The sequence below is a fragment of the Grus americana genome, chromosome 2 (genome assembly GCF_028858705.1).
Source record: "Grus americana isolate bGruAme1 chromosome 2, bGruAme1.mat, whole genome shotgun sequence".
Taxonomy (NCBI): domain Eukaryota; kingdom Metazoa; phylum Chordata; class Aves; order Gruiformes; family Gruidae; genus Grus; species Grus americana.
Window position 1 is genome coordinate 120,250,532 of NC_072853.1, and position 14,765 is coordinate 120,265,296.

Below are 14,765 nucleotides of genomic sequence, written 5' to 3' on the forward strand. Positions count from 1 at the left end.
AGAGACCATGAAGATAATGCATAATGGAAATATTAATATAAATTTTTCAAGCAAAATATCCCTTAGGACTTAGTACTCAAGGGAAAGAAATACAATTTTTTTCAATCAGATGTTTTTAAGGAACCAAACTTCATGTAATTTTTTTCAAAAGTGAAACAAAAATTATATACCCTGAAAAGCAGGAAATTGATATAATTTCAGTAATGCAGAGATTTTATGTTGCCACTCAATGTGCAGAGCAGAGTTCATTTAACCCTTAAGGGTACTATAACCCTTAGTACCCCTCAAGCTTTTAGTCATAACATTTTCTTGTTTTATACCATGTTGTAGGTATGTAATATTTGGGGCTGATAACACATACACTTCTAATTTTTTTTTTTTTTTTTACTTAATGTAATTTTCATGTCCTCTTGCAATTTCTGCTTCACTGACTGGGAATCATTTTGTATTATGATTTTATATAAAAAAAGGGGGACACTTTATTTTGGGATTGTTGGTTAGGTATTCTATACTACTTGTGAATAGGCAAGCATAAAATTGTAAAAAATAATGGGAAATTGGTAAAACACAATACATTGTGGCTTAAACATATCAAAAGACAAATATTCCTATAAAAATACAAATTTTGAAGCTGGAAACTGAACAGGAATTGAAAATACAAATGGTTCTCCTTTAGTAAGCTTGCTGAAACTGCTGGCAAAGTGACTGGGATTGCATTGATACCCTTCCAGTAAACGTGTAAAACAGACAATTTTTGAGCTTTTGCTGGAACTGAAAGTAAACCCATTTCATTTCACCACGTAATTACTGGAAGTTATTAACAATTCAACTGCTGATACATGATAAAACCAAAACTGCTATGGATTAGTACATTTAATACAAATCTTCATTTTATACTTATTGAAAAATATTTTCCTTGAATTTCACATGCTTTGACAGTTGTAGCAAATACTCAAGATATTTGAAAGAAGAAATATCCCACTTCAGATATTTTTTCTTACAGGGGAGTTGTATGTTTATTTTAATTCTCAAATGTTGTTGCTTTGTGTTTATGAATAGCAGTCAGCCTTTCCTTGTTAGGTTTCTCATGTTCAATATTAATTATACACTTGTGAAAGATCTGTAAAATATAATCATCAAATAATGTCACTGCATATCTCCTACATTACAGATCTTCATTGTTGTGTTTATCTTCCTTTTCTATCTCCTACAAAAAGTAAAGCATTAAATAAGAATCTAATTATTCTATATCCAACATAATTTTATGCCTGCAGAAAGGCCAAAAGTTCTCTCTTCCTCCTTGCCCCCTGGGTCATTTGAAATGTAAACTACAGTAGCTGAGAAAGCTTAGGAATTGAAGAATAACTCTTTTCAAGAAAATTGACTTTAAAATAATTGGACCCCTAAAGATAAGGTTGATAGATCTTCTCACTGATGTATTTTATGGTAGGTACCATTGTAAATTGTGCCTTGGTATAATATTTCTTAAAATCAATGGTCATTGTCTTTGCCTTTGAACAGCTGCTGAAGGGCATGGTATGAAAGCGTGGCAGTAAGATGACTTTGAAACTTTCCAGTTCAGTGGTGGGCCTTTATTATTTGGGATTCACCCAAAAAGAGTAAATTTATGTGAACTCTTCTCTAATTTATTGAATGTACCAGTGGCTCTGAGAGGCTGTTCCAACTTAGAAACTCATATCCATGAGTTTACTTGCTGTTTGAGAGTGAAATCAAGTTTCCAGTTGACCATCTCAAACAACTTTCTGTCTTTCTATGCTGCTATAGCAGCATAAGGTCGTGGGTGCGTTTGCCATTTTGTGTTTATTCTCTAGCCTTTTTTGCGGCTTTTCAATTTGATAATACAAACATTTGCACACTTGTGGGTTTGGGGTTATTTTGTGAATGATCCAGTCCAAAAATACAGACACAAACAGCAGCAGATTGCAGTGCATCATGGTGTAAAGAGCATGAACTCTTAAGTAATTTGTCAGGGGTCCAAATCAAATTCTGTTTGTGTATTAACTGCTGGTTTTTATTGTGAGGTATGTTGTATTTGTTGTATTGCAGTCCTTTCTAGAAAAGGTACTTATTCTATATAATGAGAAGTGAAAGACTCACTAATTAGTAGTGTTTACTCCAAGTGTAGTAATCTCTGGCTTTTTTTATAAAAACTTATGACAATACTATAATATACTGATTTTTGAAAATGAAGTGACTTAAGAGCAGAAATATATCTTTTTATAATTTTAAATTTTTTAAATTCACTACAATGTATTTTTATGGAAGATTTTTGCCCTGTTACCTTTATTTAGGGACCAGCTGCCACTGTAGGTATAGCCTACCTACAGGTAAATCCTACCTATAAAGGAGGAAAACAGCCATCTGGACATGTAGAATTTATGATTTTGTATTTGAGGGGAGAATTTACTGAAAAAGTTTAGTTTAAAAAAAGTGCTAAATAAGAATATTTAATTGTTAGACAACTTTAATGAGAGGAATAAAATAGGGACATTCTTAAATTGCTTTGTCAGTGACACAAGATTAGAAGTTTTATTGATTTCACTCTGAATTTTTTTTCCTAACTTGGTATAATAGCCAGCTTGAACACATACAACTTAAATGTCCTATTGCTTTTTCATCAGACAAAGAATGTTAGAGTGTTAAAAATCGAGACTGTACTGCTGGCAAGTCTTATAAAATCAGATGACCAGTTATTCTGAGCCACTGTTGTTTATTTGGGTGTACATTTAAGTGAGAAGACAATGCAAGTACTTGATGTTTAGCATTATGATTTGCTTATGTATGATTATGATTCTGTATGATTTCCAAACAGAATAGGACCTAATTTAATATAAATTTTATAAAAGTCTAAAAAGAACCAAACTACTTTTGATTTAGAATATGACTATTCTGTGAAATAAATTCCATAGCTAAACTCTTTCAACTGCTTTAAGATATTTCCTTTGTAAAACTATGTAAGATAGCAATGAAGAATGTGGTAATGTCGCGCTCTCTTGTGCATATATATGCAAAGTTGGGGTAAATCAGATTTAAGCTTTGTCTTAATACATTGCTTGATGTGACTTTATGCTTTAGCTAAGTTATGTATATAATTGTTTTTAAAGGCTGCATCTATTTCTTATTTGAATCATAAAGGTTTGCAGGTGACCTTTAAGAATAGCCATAGTGGCTCCAGTTTTGTCTTGGCTTATCTCAGCAGAAGGTATGGCTGACTTTATAACACTGCAACAGACAGGACTGCTTACAGTTTTTGAAACTAATTGTTTCATAATTTGTTCTTTACCACAAAAGAGTTTTTCTAGGTTTTGTCTAGACTAGGATTGCTTAGCTATTCTTGGTATTCAATTGTATTGTACTCCCAATGTGTTCTCAGTTTAAATGCTGCTTATGTAGCAAAGCAAGCAGCTTTTGCTGGGGTAAGTAATTCCAATATGCCTTAAGCATAAGAAGGTTTGTGCTGGCAATACTTCATTTTATCAGTATGATTGCTATTACAGTAGTTGCTCTTTTTGGAAGTCTGTGATGTTTAAATGACCTTTTTTACATCCAGGATTGTTATACCCACATCAGCAAAATTCTGTTTTATAGGCATGGTCTACGCTTTTAATTTTAACTAGTAGATTTGGCCCTGGAAAATTAACCTCAAATATAACAACTCTCCTATCTGCAATCCTGGAACTCTCTTATGACTTGACTGTGTCCAAGGTGCCATAACAGTCTATTCAAGTGTTGTTAGATGGCACAGAGGAGAATAGTTTTCAGGTTCTACTGACCTATGTAGGGAACTTGTTGGCATTTCCTTGCATATGGATATTTTTTCCATCAACTTAATAAGAACATAAATTGTCCTTAAATTCAAGCTTCTAAACTTAGAAATAATGAATTTCTTTCCTTACATAAACTCTTCTTTCTCTCTCAATGTATTACATTTTCTGTTGGGTATAACTTGTGCTTTTATGTGTTTCTTTATGCAAGAAAAATTGAACACATTTGGTTGAACAAGGCTGTTATGTAGCTACGTTAAACATGTTTATATAGGCGTATACAATTATATTGTTTTGTTATGTGTTCACCAATTTAGTGGATGTGTTTTACTTGTCTCTAGCTCCACATCCCAGTGCTGTACAATGTAATAAATCTCCTTACGCTAAGCTCCTGCTCCTACCCTGAGTTCATATAGATTCTATATGGTCATCATTATTACATTTAGGTGAATGCAAGTACCAGAGAAATAGGAAAAGAACATGAAATAGGAAACCATTATTTATACTTAATGCACATATCTGTCTGTATTTCTCAGTTCTTCATAAATATGGTTGTTCTGTTAGCATGCCTTTCATTCCTTATTACCTTATTATATTTTCTTTACATAACATGATTTCAGAAAAAATGAATGATCAGGGCTCTGAGAGGTGACATTAACCTAAATGAAACATTTTATTATTTTATGACCCTTGGATGTTTGTTCTAGCCCCCTTTCAGTTTTTTCATGAAGTTGGTAGAAGAATGTGTGCAATTCCTTTTCGTTGCTTCAGTTCGCAGTCTAGTGCTTTAGCTTACACTATCCATGAAAATAATGTCGTCTTCTCTTTCCTACTGGACATGAATGAAGTGTCTTAAATGGAAACATGTAATTTTAGGAACGTATGTGTTCTTTTTAACAAATAGTTTACCAATCAGAATTAATCTGATTATCATTGTACCAGAAGCCAGCATAGGGTATTACACAGATATGAAACTGAATGCTTATTTTAGTCAAATATAACCTCTGTTTATTCATAGAGAACTACATAATATAACTTTGTGGTTTTAACTGACATACTACTTACAGGGCAGTTTTGTTATATGTTTTATGCTGAGTCCCCTGAATAACTGTTCAAAAGCATCTGTCTCATGTTGAGCATACAGTCATAGTGGACATCCTCAACACTTTCAGATAATTCTCTCTGTGCTTGAGTTTTGCACTTATTACATGGATGTTCATAATACAATCTTGTCTTATAGCTGTATCACAAGGCTAAACCTACCTATTGTTTACGAAGGACTTCAGTAATGTTATAAAGACACAAGAGAAAAATCTTTGAAACTCACAATTTGGTGTCAGTGGTGTTTGGTGAATAGGCATCTACTACACTGTGTAAGGAAAATGGAGAATCATTCTTCAAATTAGATGGTATAGTACAGGAAAGAGTATATAATCGTACAATTCATGTGTCATCGTAGTGTTTGTGAGGGAAACAGATGCTTTACTCATAAATAATAAGTGTTTCGGGTTCTAAGAATAGAAAAGACTGCATTAATATATTACTGTTTTTTGTGAATATTCTTCTTTCTTGTAAGTGTGTGTGTATATATATATGTTTGTTTATATCTGGTTTTGAAATTCAGGAGAATATAGCTAAAGTCTTTTGGGTAACCACTCCTCAGTATTGTCAAGAAAAGTGGCTAACAAGTGTGTCATATATTAATATGTTAAGCCCAAGAAGTTAGTTAATGTAGCATGCTTTAAAAAACACAGCATATTTGAATTTCACTGTGTGTGCCAAGTCTGTTAATTCAAATTATTTAATGGTGCACACAGACTGTTTCATAGTATGTATAGTATTATATTTCTGAAATTTGATTAATTTCTGCCATTAAAAAATATTAATTTAATTACTGTTGCACTCACTTGAATTGCATCAGTGAAGCAGACCTAAAAGTAATTTCCAAAGCAGTGTAACATTGCTGTTTCTATTTAATAGCTGAAGTGGAGCTCATTTTTTGTTGAGAGCTAGTCAAAGGCTGAGGTTCTGGGTCATGGATTTTGGCAACAACTATTGTACTACTCTGCTCCTTTTGTGAGTTTAACGTGTTAAATAAGAATTCACTTCCTGTCTTTTAAAATAAATCTTAAAATATGTTTTTACAGCCTTGTGGAAGAAATCCATCTTTTTCCAGTTCTTTTCCAAGTCATCTTGGTAAGAATATTTTAAATTTTTTTACATATGTGTACGAATAGGTAGGTATCATATCTCCCAAATCACGTCAAACTAGTAAGTTTCATTAGGTATGTTGATAAAATAATACTATGTTGATAAAATGAAAGCGAATAGTCTATCAGTACAAAAGAATCTAGTATAAGCAGCCATGTACATGGTTCTCGCCAACTAATCTACCGGTATAAATAGTTTATTTTATAAGATAAATACTTTTTTCTTTTTTAAACCAAATATAAACCTGAAAAATAGAATTAATGAGCTTGATCCTTAATTAGAACTATATATTTTCCCAACCCAGGCAACAAATGTTGAGGAACTTGTGTTTTATTAGCATGATAATGCCAATTCCCACTATTTGCTTTTAGAATTTCTTTTAATTTAAAGTATGAGGGATATGAATTTGGATAGTCACATGCAGAATTTCCACCCCTAAGTATGATCTGCCACTTATGAAGATCATGAAAAATGTTGATGGTTTTTTCTCTGAAACATTGCAAAACAAATGTGTTAATGAAGAAGAAAAATCTGCAGGCCAGTTTGGAAGCTAGGAACTATGCTATCCACTAGCCTTCTCATTGCTAAATTCCACAATCTCTTGTTTATTTTGTCAATCCTTTTGCTCATGAAGTTGTATCAGGTAAGTGTCCTGTCGTGTAAGTATGCTCCTGATGAATACTAAATATACATTATAAATAAATATGCATAATTTATGCAGTGCAGGCAGATTACATATTTGGTTTTGTATCATTCTTGAAATTCAGTCTTACTCAGGGTAGATGATGTTCATAAATGTGATTCTGAATCAACTTTGATTTTCCTTTCTTAGGTTTAAATATTTTAATCTCATCTCTTCCTTTGCAGTGATTTATTTCACTGCCTATCACTTTAAATCTCTTTAATACCACGTACCTAGATAAGCCCTTTTTTATTAAAGTCACCTCTTTAGTGATGATAGATTTTTCCAGTAGCATACAGAACACAGGCTTTATGATATTTTGTGTATGTATATGTCCAAATCTCTTCTTGTGATAAGTATTAGCAATAAATACAACGTTTTACAGTAGTTCATAAAGTTTTGACTTGGGAGGAGTACTGCTTTTAGGTAGTAACAGAAGAGGAACACAGTAAAATATGAAAGTAAAATGTTTCATGTTAATATCCTCAAATGTTGAATGAATGTTTGAAACTTCTCCAGGTATTGGAATCTTGAAGTTTAACTGCTAATATATATATACACACACACAGATACATATATATGTACATTAGTATGTGGCTGTGAGTATTTGAATATGGTTATGATCTCTAGAAATATTCCCAGATCTTGAAAAACTTCTTATATCTATAGTCACAGAATTTAAAATGTGTGTATGGCACACCATGTAAGTAGGATAAGATGGAGTTAGTTATAAATGCTCCATCCTGACCTTCCTACACACAGTTTTCTTTCATGAGTTCTAGAAATAGGGTTTTTTTAAGAGAGTAAGAAGCAGCTAAGTTCAAAATTGTCTGCATGACTGGTGATCTGTGAAGGTTTCACAGCTCTCTTAAACCTGTGTAACTTATGGTTAGAGTTGTGGGGGAAAAGCTTGTGGCTTTTAGGGAGGAAAAAAAAAATCCCCTTTCAACGTGCTTTGTTTGGCGAGGGCACCTGTAATGGTTTCAGTTGCCGTATACAGCAGTCCAGCTTTAACAGTACAATGGCTCTCAGCTGTGGTCTTGTTTGGCTCAAGGCATGTGAGATGTGAGAGCTTAAACAGGTTGCCACCCTGTTGTGGTTTTACTCCAGCAGGCAGCTGAGCACCACGCAGCCGCTTGCTCATTCCCCCCTCAGCAGGATGGGAGAGAGAATTGGAAGAGTTAGTGAGAAAACTCCTGGGTTGAGATAAAGACAGTTTAATAGGTAAAGTGAAAACCACGTGCACAAGCGAAGCAAACAAGGAATCCATTCCCCACTTCCCACGAGCAGGCAGGTGTTCAGCCATCCCCAGGAAAGCAGGGCTCCCTCATGCGTAACGGTTACTTGGGAAGACAAACGCCATCACTCTGAACGCCACACGCACCCACCCACCCCCCTTCCCCAAGCTCCTTATATGCTGAGCATGATGTCATATGGCATGGAATATCCCTTTGGTCAGTTTGGGTCAGCTGTCCTGGCTGTGTCCCCTCCCAACTCCTTGTGCACCCCCAGCCATCCCGCTGGCAGGGCAGTGCAAGAAGCAGAAAAGGCCTTGGCTCTGTGTAAGCACTGCTCAACAACAACAGGTCCATAGAACAAAAACATCTCTACATTATCAACACTGTTTCCAGCACAAATCCAGAACATAGCCCCATACTAGCTACTATGAAGAAAATTAACCTCTCAGCTGAAACCAGGACACACTCTCCTTACTATTCCCCTGTTGTCCCTACAGAAAAATGAATTCAGGAGAGGAATATTGGGCAATTGGGAAGGCTCAGGAGCCAGGACTAATCAGACTGGAAGGATTAATTGTGAGGCTGTTTTTCCTCATGAACAGAACAAATCCCTTCATTATAGGTTTCTGAAACGATTTTCACGGTCATATGAGTGAAGGGCACTGCATATCATTTACTTCCCGTTACTGCCCATAAACTACTCTTTGGCTAGGTTTATACTTTTGTTGGTTTCAAGAAACAGCACAGATCAGTAACATTGAGTTCTGTGGTGTTGTACCTAGAATTTTACCAGACCTTAAACTATTGAATTTGAATTAAGCGTCAGAGTCAGTGCACTGTTTTGTACTGTCGGTAGAGCTATTTACTATCAAGTTCACGGAATATCACTAGTATTCCATAATTTCCTATGCTGAGACCAAACATCCAATGTATTTTCTATGTATCATTAAATGTAGTTCATGTTATTTCCAGTGATGCCGCTAACAGGATATTGAGGCTTTTAGGCTCTAAAGGGAAATAATGTGGGCTCAGAATTGGAAAGTGTCTCCAGGAGCTGTTTTCATTTCTAGAGTGTGCCACAATCAAAGTGGGATTGAATGTACTAGCTTTAATCTAGCTATCACAGCAGTGAGGACATGATGGTTTGCAGATACCAGACAATTCACAAGAAATAAGTTTTAATGTGACTGCTTCTCGCTGCTTGTTGATGTAGAGTTGCACTACCCTATATACTGCATACTACGCAATGTTGTGGTCTAAGCAATAACTCTGAGATTTGGCAATTTCTTACGCTCTCTCATATATCTGGACCAGTTAGATCTCTGAACTCAGCTGAATTATACCAAATGTACCCTTTCATGTCATTTATGACTGTGCTTCAGTAAATGTTATAGTTGCCAGGCAAAAGGAACTGGATCAGTGAAAAAAGGTGTTATGGTCTACCTAAAAAGTTGTACTAAGAGAATAGCTATTAACTTTATTCACCTGAGCTAGGTTTTAGTTACTGATCTATTAGTAAGAGGCTTTAAAAACAGTTGCCGTTCCCCTGGAAACCCTCAACACTTATTTATCACTTAACAGTTAGCTACATTTAGGAAATGCAAATTAATAGTGTACTTTGTGAATATGTGAAAGACCTGGATACAGTTCTTCTTTGCAAAACTTCAGAGGGGAATTTTGTGTTACACCTGAATGAAAATTAAATCCATCAGTACCCTGATGCCAGATCCTAGTGCTAGCGGTTACTTAGATAATGAGTAGTTCTATAAAGCAATACAGAGGTGTGACTGCAGTATGAGTAGGCATTTCTCTTGCTATAATGTCTAATGAGATCAATGAAGATGTAGTGATATGTATCTGTGGATAAGGGGAGACACACTGAAAATGCATGAGTATATTCAAGACAATAAGTGATTGGAAAAACAGAAGAAAAGCTGGCATCATAATGTGCAAAATTTACAAGGTGCAAACTCCCCTTGGTAACAAGGTTAAAAATACTTAGGCAAATTCCATGAAGACATACATGATGCCAGAAGTTGGGTTGATGTAAGGTATAAATATGAAATGCTGCTGTTGATGAAGTAGAAGAGATGGTAGCAGGAAAAGTTACTGTGGAACATGTTTCATGTTGTACTTGCTGCCTTTTTCTGCTACATCCCTAGTATTGTTTCTAACATATTTTACTATGTCAAATCTGTGATTCTTCTTGAATAGTATGTTATAATGCTGGAATGAGGTTGATAAAGGAATTGGTAGTGGTTTATTCCTATATTTATAATTTATGGCTGTTTGTATTTTAGATTGCTACCAAGATTTTGCTGAGTAGCTAGCAATGAAGTTGGCATATATGTTATGTACTGTGTTACTTTTTTTAGAGTGGGTAGGATGGGGACCCTCCACACATCATAATTATTACTTGGCCTTCCTTTAGGATTATCTGAATCTAATTTATTGCATAGAAAAGATATTCTGTGTAGTTGGTGAAATTCTGTTTTTCTACTGACAAATTTTAAAACTGAAGCTAATGATGCTTGTGATTAGGAGCTCAGTGCTATCCTCTTGTTAAAGCTCAGTAGTCAGTTGTGTACTTATCCTATTAAAATCTCTAGTGTAACTTTTAATCACACCAGCATCTCAGACTTCCATTTTTGCTGTCAATTTTTTTTGCAACGTTGTGTATTTTAATGGTCAGTGATCACACGAAAAATGTGGCAAAGTGGATTTAAAGGCATATCCTTTTAATAAAAATTACTTGATAGTAAGATTGAAAGTTCCTGTATTTATAAATGATACCTTATTATTAAATACCATCAAATAATGGTAGATGATGCCTTAATGTCTAAACTGTACAATCTAATTTAAAGGTATAAATATAATAAATATTTTATTTATATTGTTGATCTATCCTTTACACAAGCAAGTCCACATATTTTCTTTACATTTTTTTAAATAATTAAAATTAATTTTAAAATTACAAATTTTAATTTATTTTCCTTTAAATGCAGTGGAAAGCTGTTACAAAATATATTTCTTTTTTTAGTCATATTCACATATTTTTGTTTATTTTTCCTAGTTGTGTCTAGGTTTGAGGTTTTATACTGAGTATTGTTATGTGTGGCTGTGTATTTTGGGACTTCTGTATGAGTCCATGTTAAAAAATTTAATTATAGAACTGGACATCTTAAACTAAAGGATCCTATACTGTTCATGGTTTTGCTAGACTGTAGTAAACCTGTGCTCGAATACTCAAAAAATGCTTCAAAATCATTGTCATGCTGGCAGACACTGATCCTCTTGGAAGCTTTGCTTTGCTCACTTTGTTGTTATTGCAGCTGAAAATCAAGTTCATTATTCCATTGAGTACTAAAGAAGAATATGAGCTAGGCATGATTGTAAGAAAAATTGTAACAGATCAAAATTGGTTAAAGATACTCATACTTTAAAAGAAAAAATAAACCATTCCAGTTTTATTTGGGTAACACCTTCTTTTCAAGAAAACTAATAATTTTGTGGAAATTTTGTCTAAGTAGGGGATACATAGCCATGTATAACTAGATTGCTTTGTTTTTTAAAAAAATTAAAAATAATTTTAACCAAAGCCCTTCAATTAAAAAAAAAAAGTGAGAAATTGCGTAGCAGCCAAGTAGAAGCAGTGGTTGGATTTTATATTTAATTTTGAATTTTAATTGGAGGAAAAAAAAAATCAAGCTATAGGAAATGGTTAGGCTCAGAGATTCCACTCCTTGTGATCCAGTTACAGCAACAAAGACACCCACTTAGAACTGTTCAAAATAATATTTCTTTTCCGAAAAGCCTTTCCTATGAAAATACTATTAAAAAAGGAAAAAAAAATATTGGAGAGGAAAAGCAGGAGCTTCATCATTCCTATTTTACTTGGTTTCCATTTTCTACTGAGAGGCTGCAGTCAAATATGACTTGAGGGAAGAGGTAGAGGTGTTTTTCTGTTAGCAGCCCCATGGATGATAGGTATAGAAGAACATGTATCAGAGATTATTGCAACAGTTGAAGCATTAGTTTACTTCTCTCTGCTAAACTAAGCACCTCTTAGTCCATTGTGGTTGTCTAGAAGAATGGGGAGCACGTTTCTAACTCTTGCAAGTACTTGTAGATCATCCAGGATGGATACTTGAAACAGTAGAGTAGGTGACTCTTGTACTCTCCATAAAATACAAGAACAAGTTTATACTGCCAAACTCATCTGCTGGAGAAAATTAGGATAATGAATATGGCAAATAATATAAACTCTAGCACTTAGTGTGAATAGGCAGTTGGTCCTCAATGCTGTAAATGAGCTTTGAGCTAAAGTGCCTCTTTAAGCTCTGTGCTTGCATGAGAAGATTGATACTGGTACTAACTGATAGCTATTGACAATTCACTCCAGTCTGCTGGTATACTCAATCCTTGATTTAGCCTCAGCCCTCTATTAAAAAAATCAACACAAAGATATCTGGGAATGTTTAGGCAACATAAGTTTTAAAGAACAGCAAAAAGTATTTATTTTAATAGCTTTGTGTGTGGTATTCCTGTTCCTGGCTGTGTATTCAATGCTGTTATTAAAAAGTTAAATGCAATGGTTCATTTTGGTGTATTTCATCTGGTCATTACTGCTTCTAGGGAAAACCTGCATTTATAAGGTATCTGAAATTAGATTCTGAGAGTGATTTTTGTGACTTCTACAGGATGGCCATTAGTTACAGTTAGGAACCTTAAATTTATCCATAATGAATATCTCTATTTTTTTTCCTATTTGTGAAGTAGGTATATTTCCTAACATCTGCTAGGTTTAATAGCCAAATTGTATGCTCTGGCAGTATAGGTAAAACTACTGTGGCAGATGAGGAATGTAATCTACAAGGATTTCTGAAAGTGAAAATGCCAAAATCCTATTTTAATGGGTGATGTATAAAGCAAAATAATTGCTTGTTTTGAAAAACATTTAGTATCCAAAGATGGATTAAGGAGAAACTAGTGAAAAAGTGTTAGACTATCTTAAAATTTACACGTTTGGAATGATAAAAAATTATGAGATAGAGTTTAAAGAAGACAAATGTAATGCAAGTGCAAAAATTACTATAAGTAGAAGAACACTTTAACAATAAGTGTCATAGAATCATAGAATGGTTTGGGTTGGAAGGGACCTTAAAGATCACCTAGTTCCAACCCCCCTGCCATGTGCAGGGACACCCTCCACTAGACCAGGCTGCCCAAAGCCCCATCCAACCTGGCCTTGAACACTTCCAGGGATGGGGCATCCACAACCTCTCTGGGCAACCTGTTCCAGTGCCTCACCACCCTTACAGTGAAGAATTCCTTCCTAATACCTAACCTAAATCTGCCCTCCTTCAGTTTAAAACCATTACCCATTGTCTTATCACTACATGCCCTTGTAAACAGTCCCTCTCCAGCTTTCTTGGTAGGCACCCTTTAGGTACTGGAAGGCTGCTACAAGGTCTCCCCGGAGCCTTCTCTTCTCCAGGCGGAACAACCCCAACTCTCTCAGCCTGTCCTCATAGGAGAGGTGCTCCATCCCTCTGATCAGCTTTGTGGCCTCCTCTGGACTCTCTCCAACAGCTCCATGTCTCTCCTGTACTGGGGCCCCCAGAGCTGGATGCAGTACTCCAGGTGGGGCCTCACGAGAGCAGAGTAGAGGGGGAGAATCACCTTCCTTGACCTGCTGGTTAGTATGGTCTAACTCTTTTCCAAACTGACAAATTTCTTACCAATGTGTTGAAGTCTTGTGTCAACATTCAGTAAGGTATTATATTTATTCTCTTTTTAATGCTAAATCAAGTGAATAAGAGTGTTTCTAAAGACTGAAGAAGGTATTGTAAAAGGCAGTACAGTATGTTAATTTCCAGTTTTCAAGGAATAAAATATGGCCCCTCTGGTAGAAATGTTGGTTTTTTTCATTACTCTGTTAACTCACTTAAACACTTTAGTTTAAGGATGAGATGCCTGAGACTACTTACCTATTTTAAATGGCTGACTTGAAAGTAGTGTATACTTAGAAGGGATAAGCCTGCATATCAGAATGCGTACTCTTGGAAATAAACATGTGTAAGTGTAACTCTTTTGAGAGTTTTTTAGCAGGAAGCAGAATATTACTAAAAGAAAGTGAGTTTTTTATTGTTTGGTTTCTGGTTGTGTGATGGGGGTTTTTTTGTGGGGTTTTTTTTTTTTCCCCCTAGAAATGGATTTTACTTTTTTGTCGGTAGTCATTCAGTCAGGATTTTCTGGGGAAGTGTTTATATATCTATACATCTGTAAATATTTGATTAGTATTGAATCAGGTAGTTAATCTGTTATGGTCAATTGTTCTCTGCAAGTATTAACACTGTACACAGAATGAAGTCTTAACAATTTTGTTTTATTGATGTGTAATTATCATCTTAATTGATGACAATGAAACTATTAGAAGCCAAAATGCATGGTATAAAACCGTTTCTGACTGTGGTTAATGATGAGAACCCATGGTATATGATTTGTTTTCTCAGATATTGTTGGATAATAATGTGCAGTAGTCTTCCAAATGGATAAAGCAATCATAGAATATCTGCGGTTGGAAGGGACTCATAAGGATCAAGTCCAACTCCCTGCTCCTTGGAGGACTACCTGAAACTAAACCATGTGACTGAGAGCATTGTCCAGATGCTCCTTGAACTCTGACAGGCTTGGTGCCATGACCACTGCCCTGGGGAGCCTGTTCTAGTGACCAAACACCCTCTCAGCATAGAACTTTTTCCTAATGTCCAATCTGAACTCCCCCTGATGCAGCTTCTTTTCCTCATGTCCTATTGCTGGTCACCAGAGAGAGGTGATCAGCACCTC

General features: G+C 35.0%; 1 protein-coding gene across 6 annotated transcripts in view; it reads left to right on the forward strand.

Moving 5' to 3' along the window:
* The window catches only part of ULK4 (unc-51 like kinase 4), a 257,174-nt gene that overhangs the window by 118,163 nt on the left and 124,246 nt on the right, over positions 1 to 14,765 (forward strand). For all 6 annotated transcript variants that reach the window (XM_054814066.1, XM_054814067.1, XM_054814068.1 and 3 more), the window contains one exon: positions 5,933 to 5,981. In XM_054814066.1, coding sequence (XP_054670041.1) covers positions 5,933 to 5,981 — 49 coding nt within the window. The remainder of the gene's footprint in view (positions 1 to 5,932; positions 5,982 to 14,765) is intronic.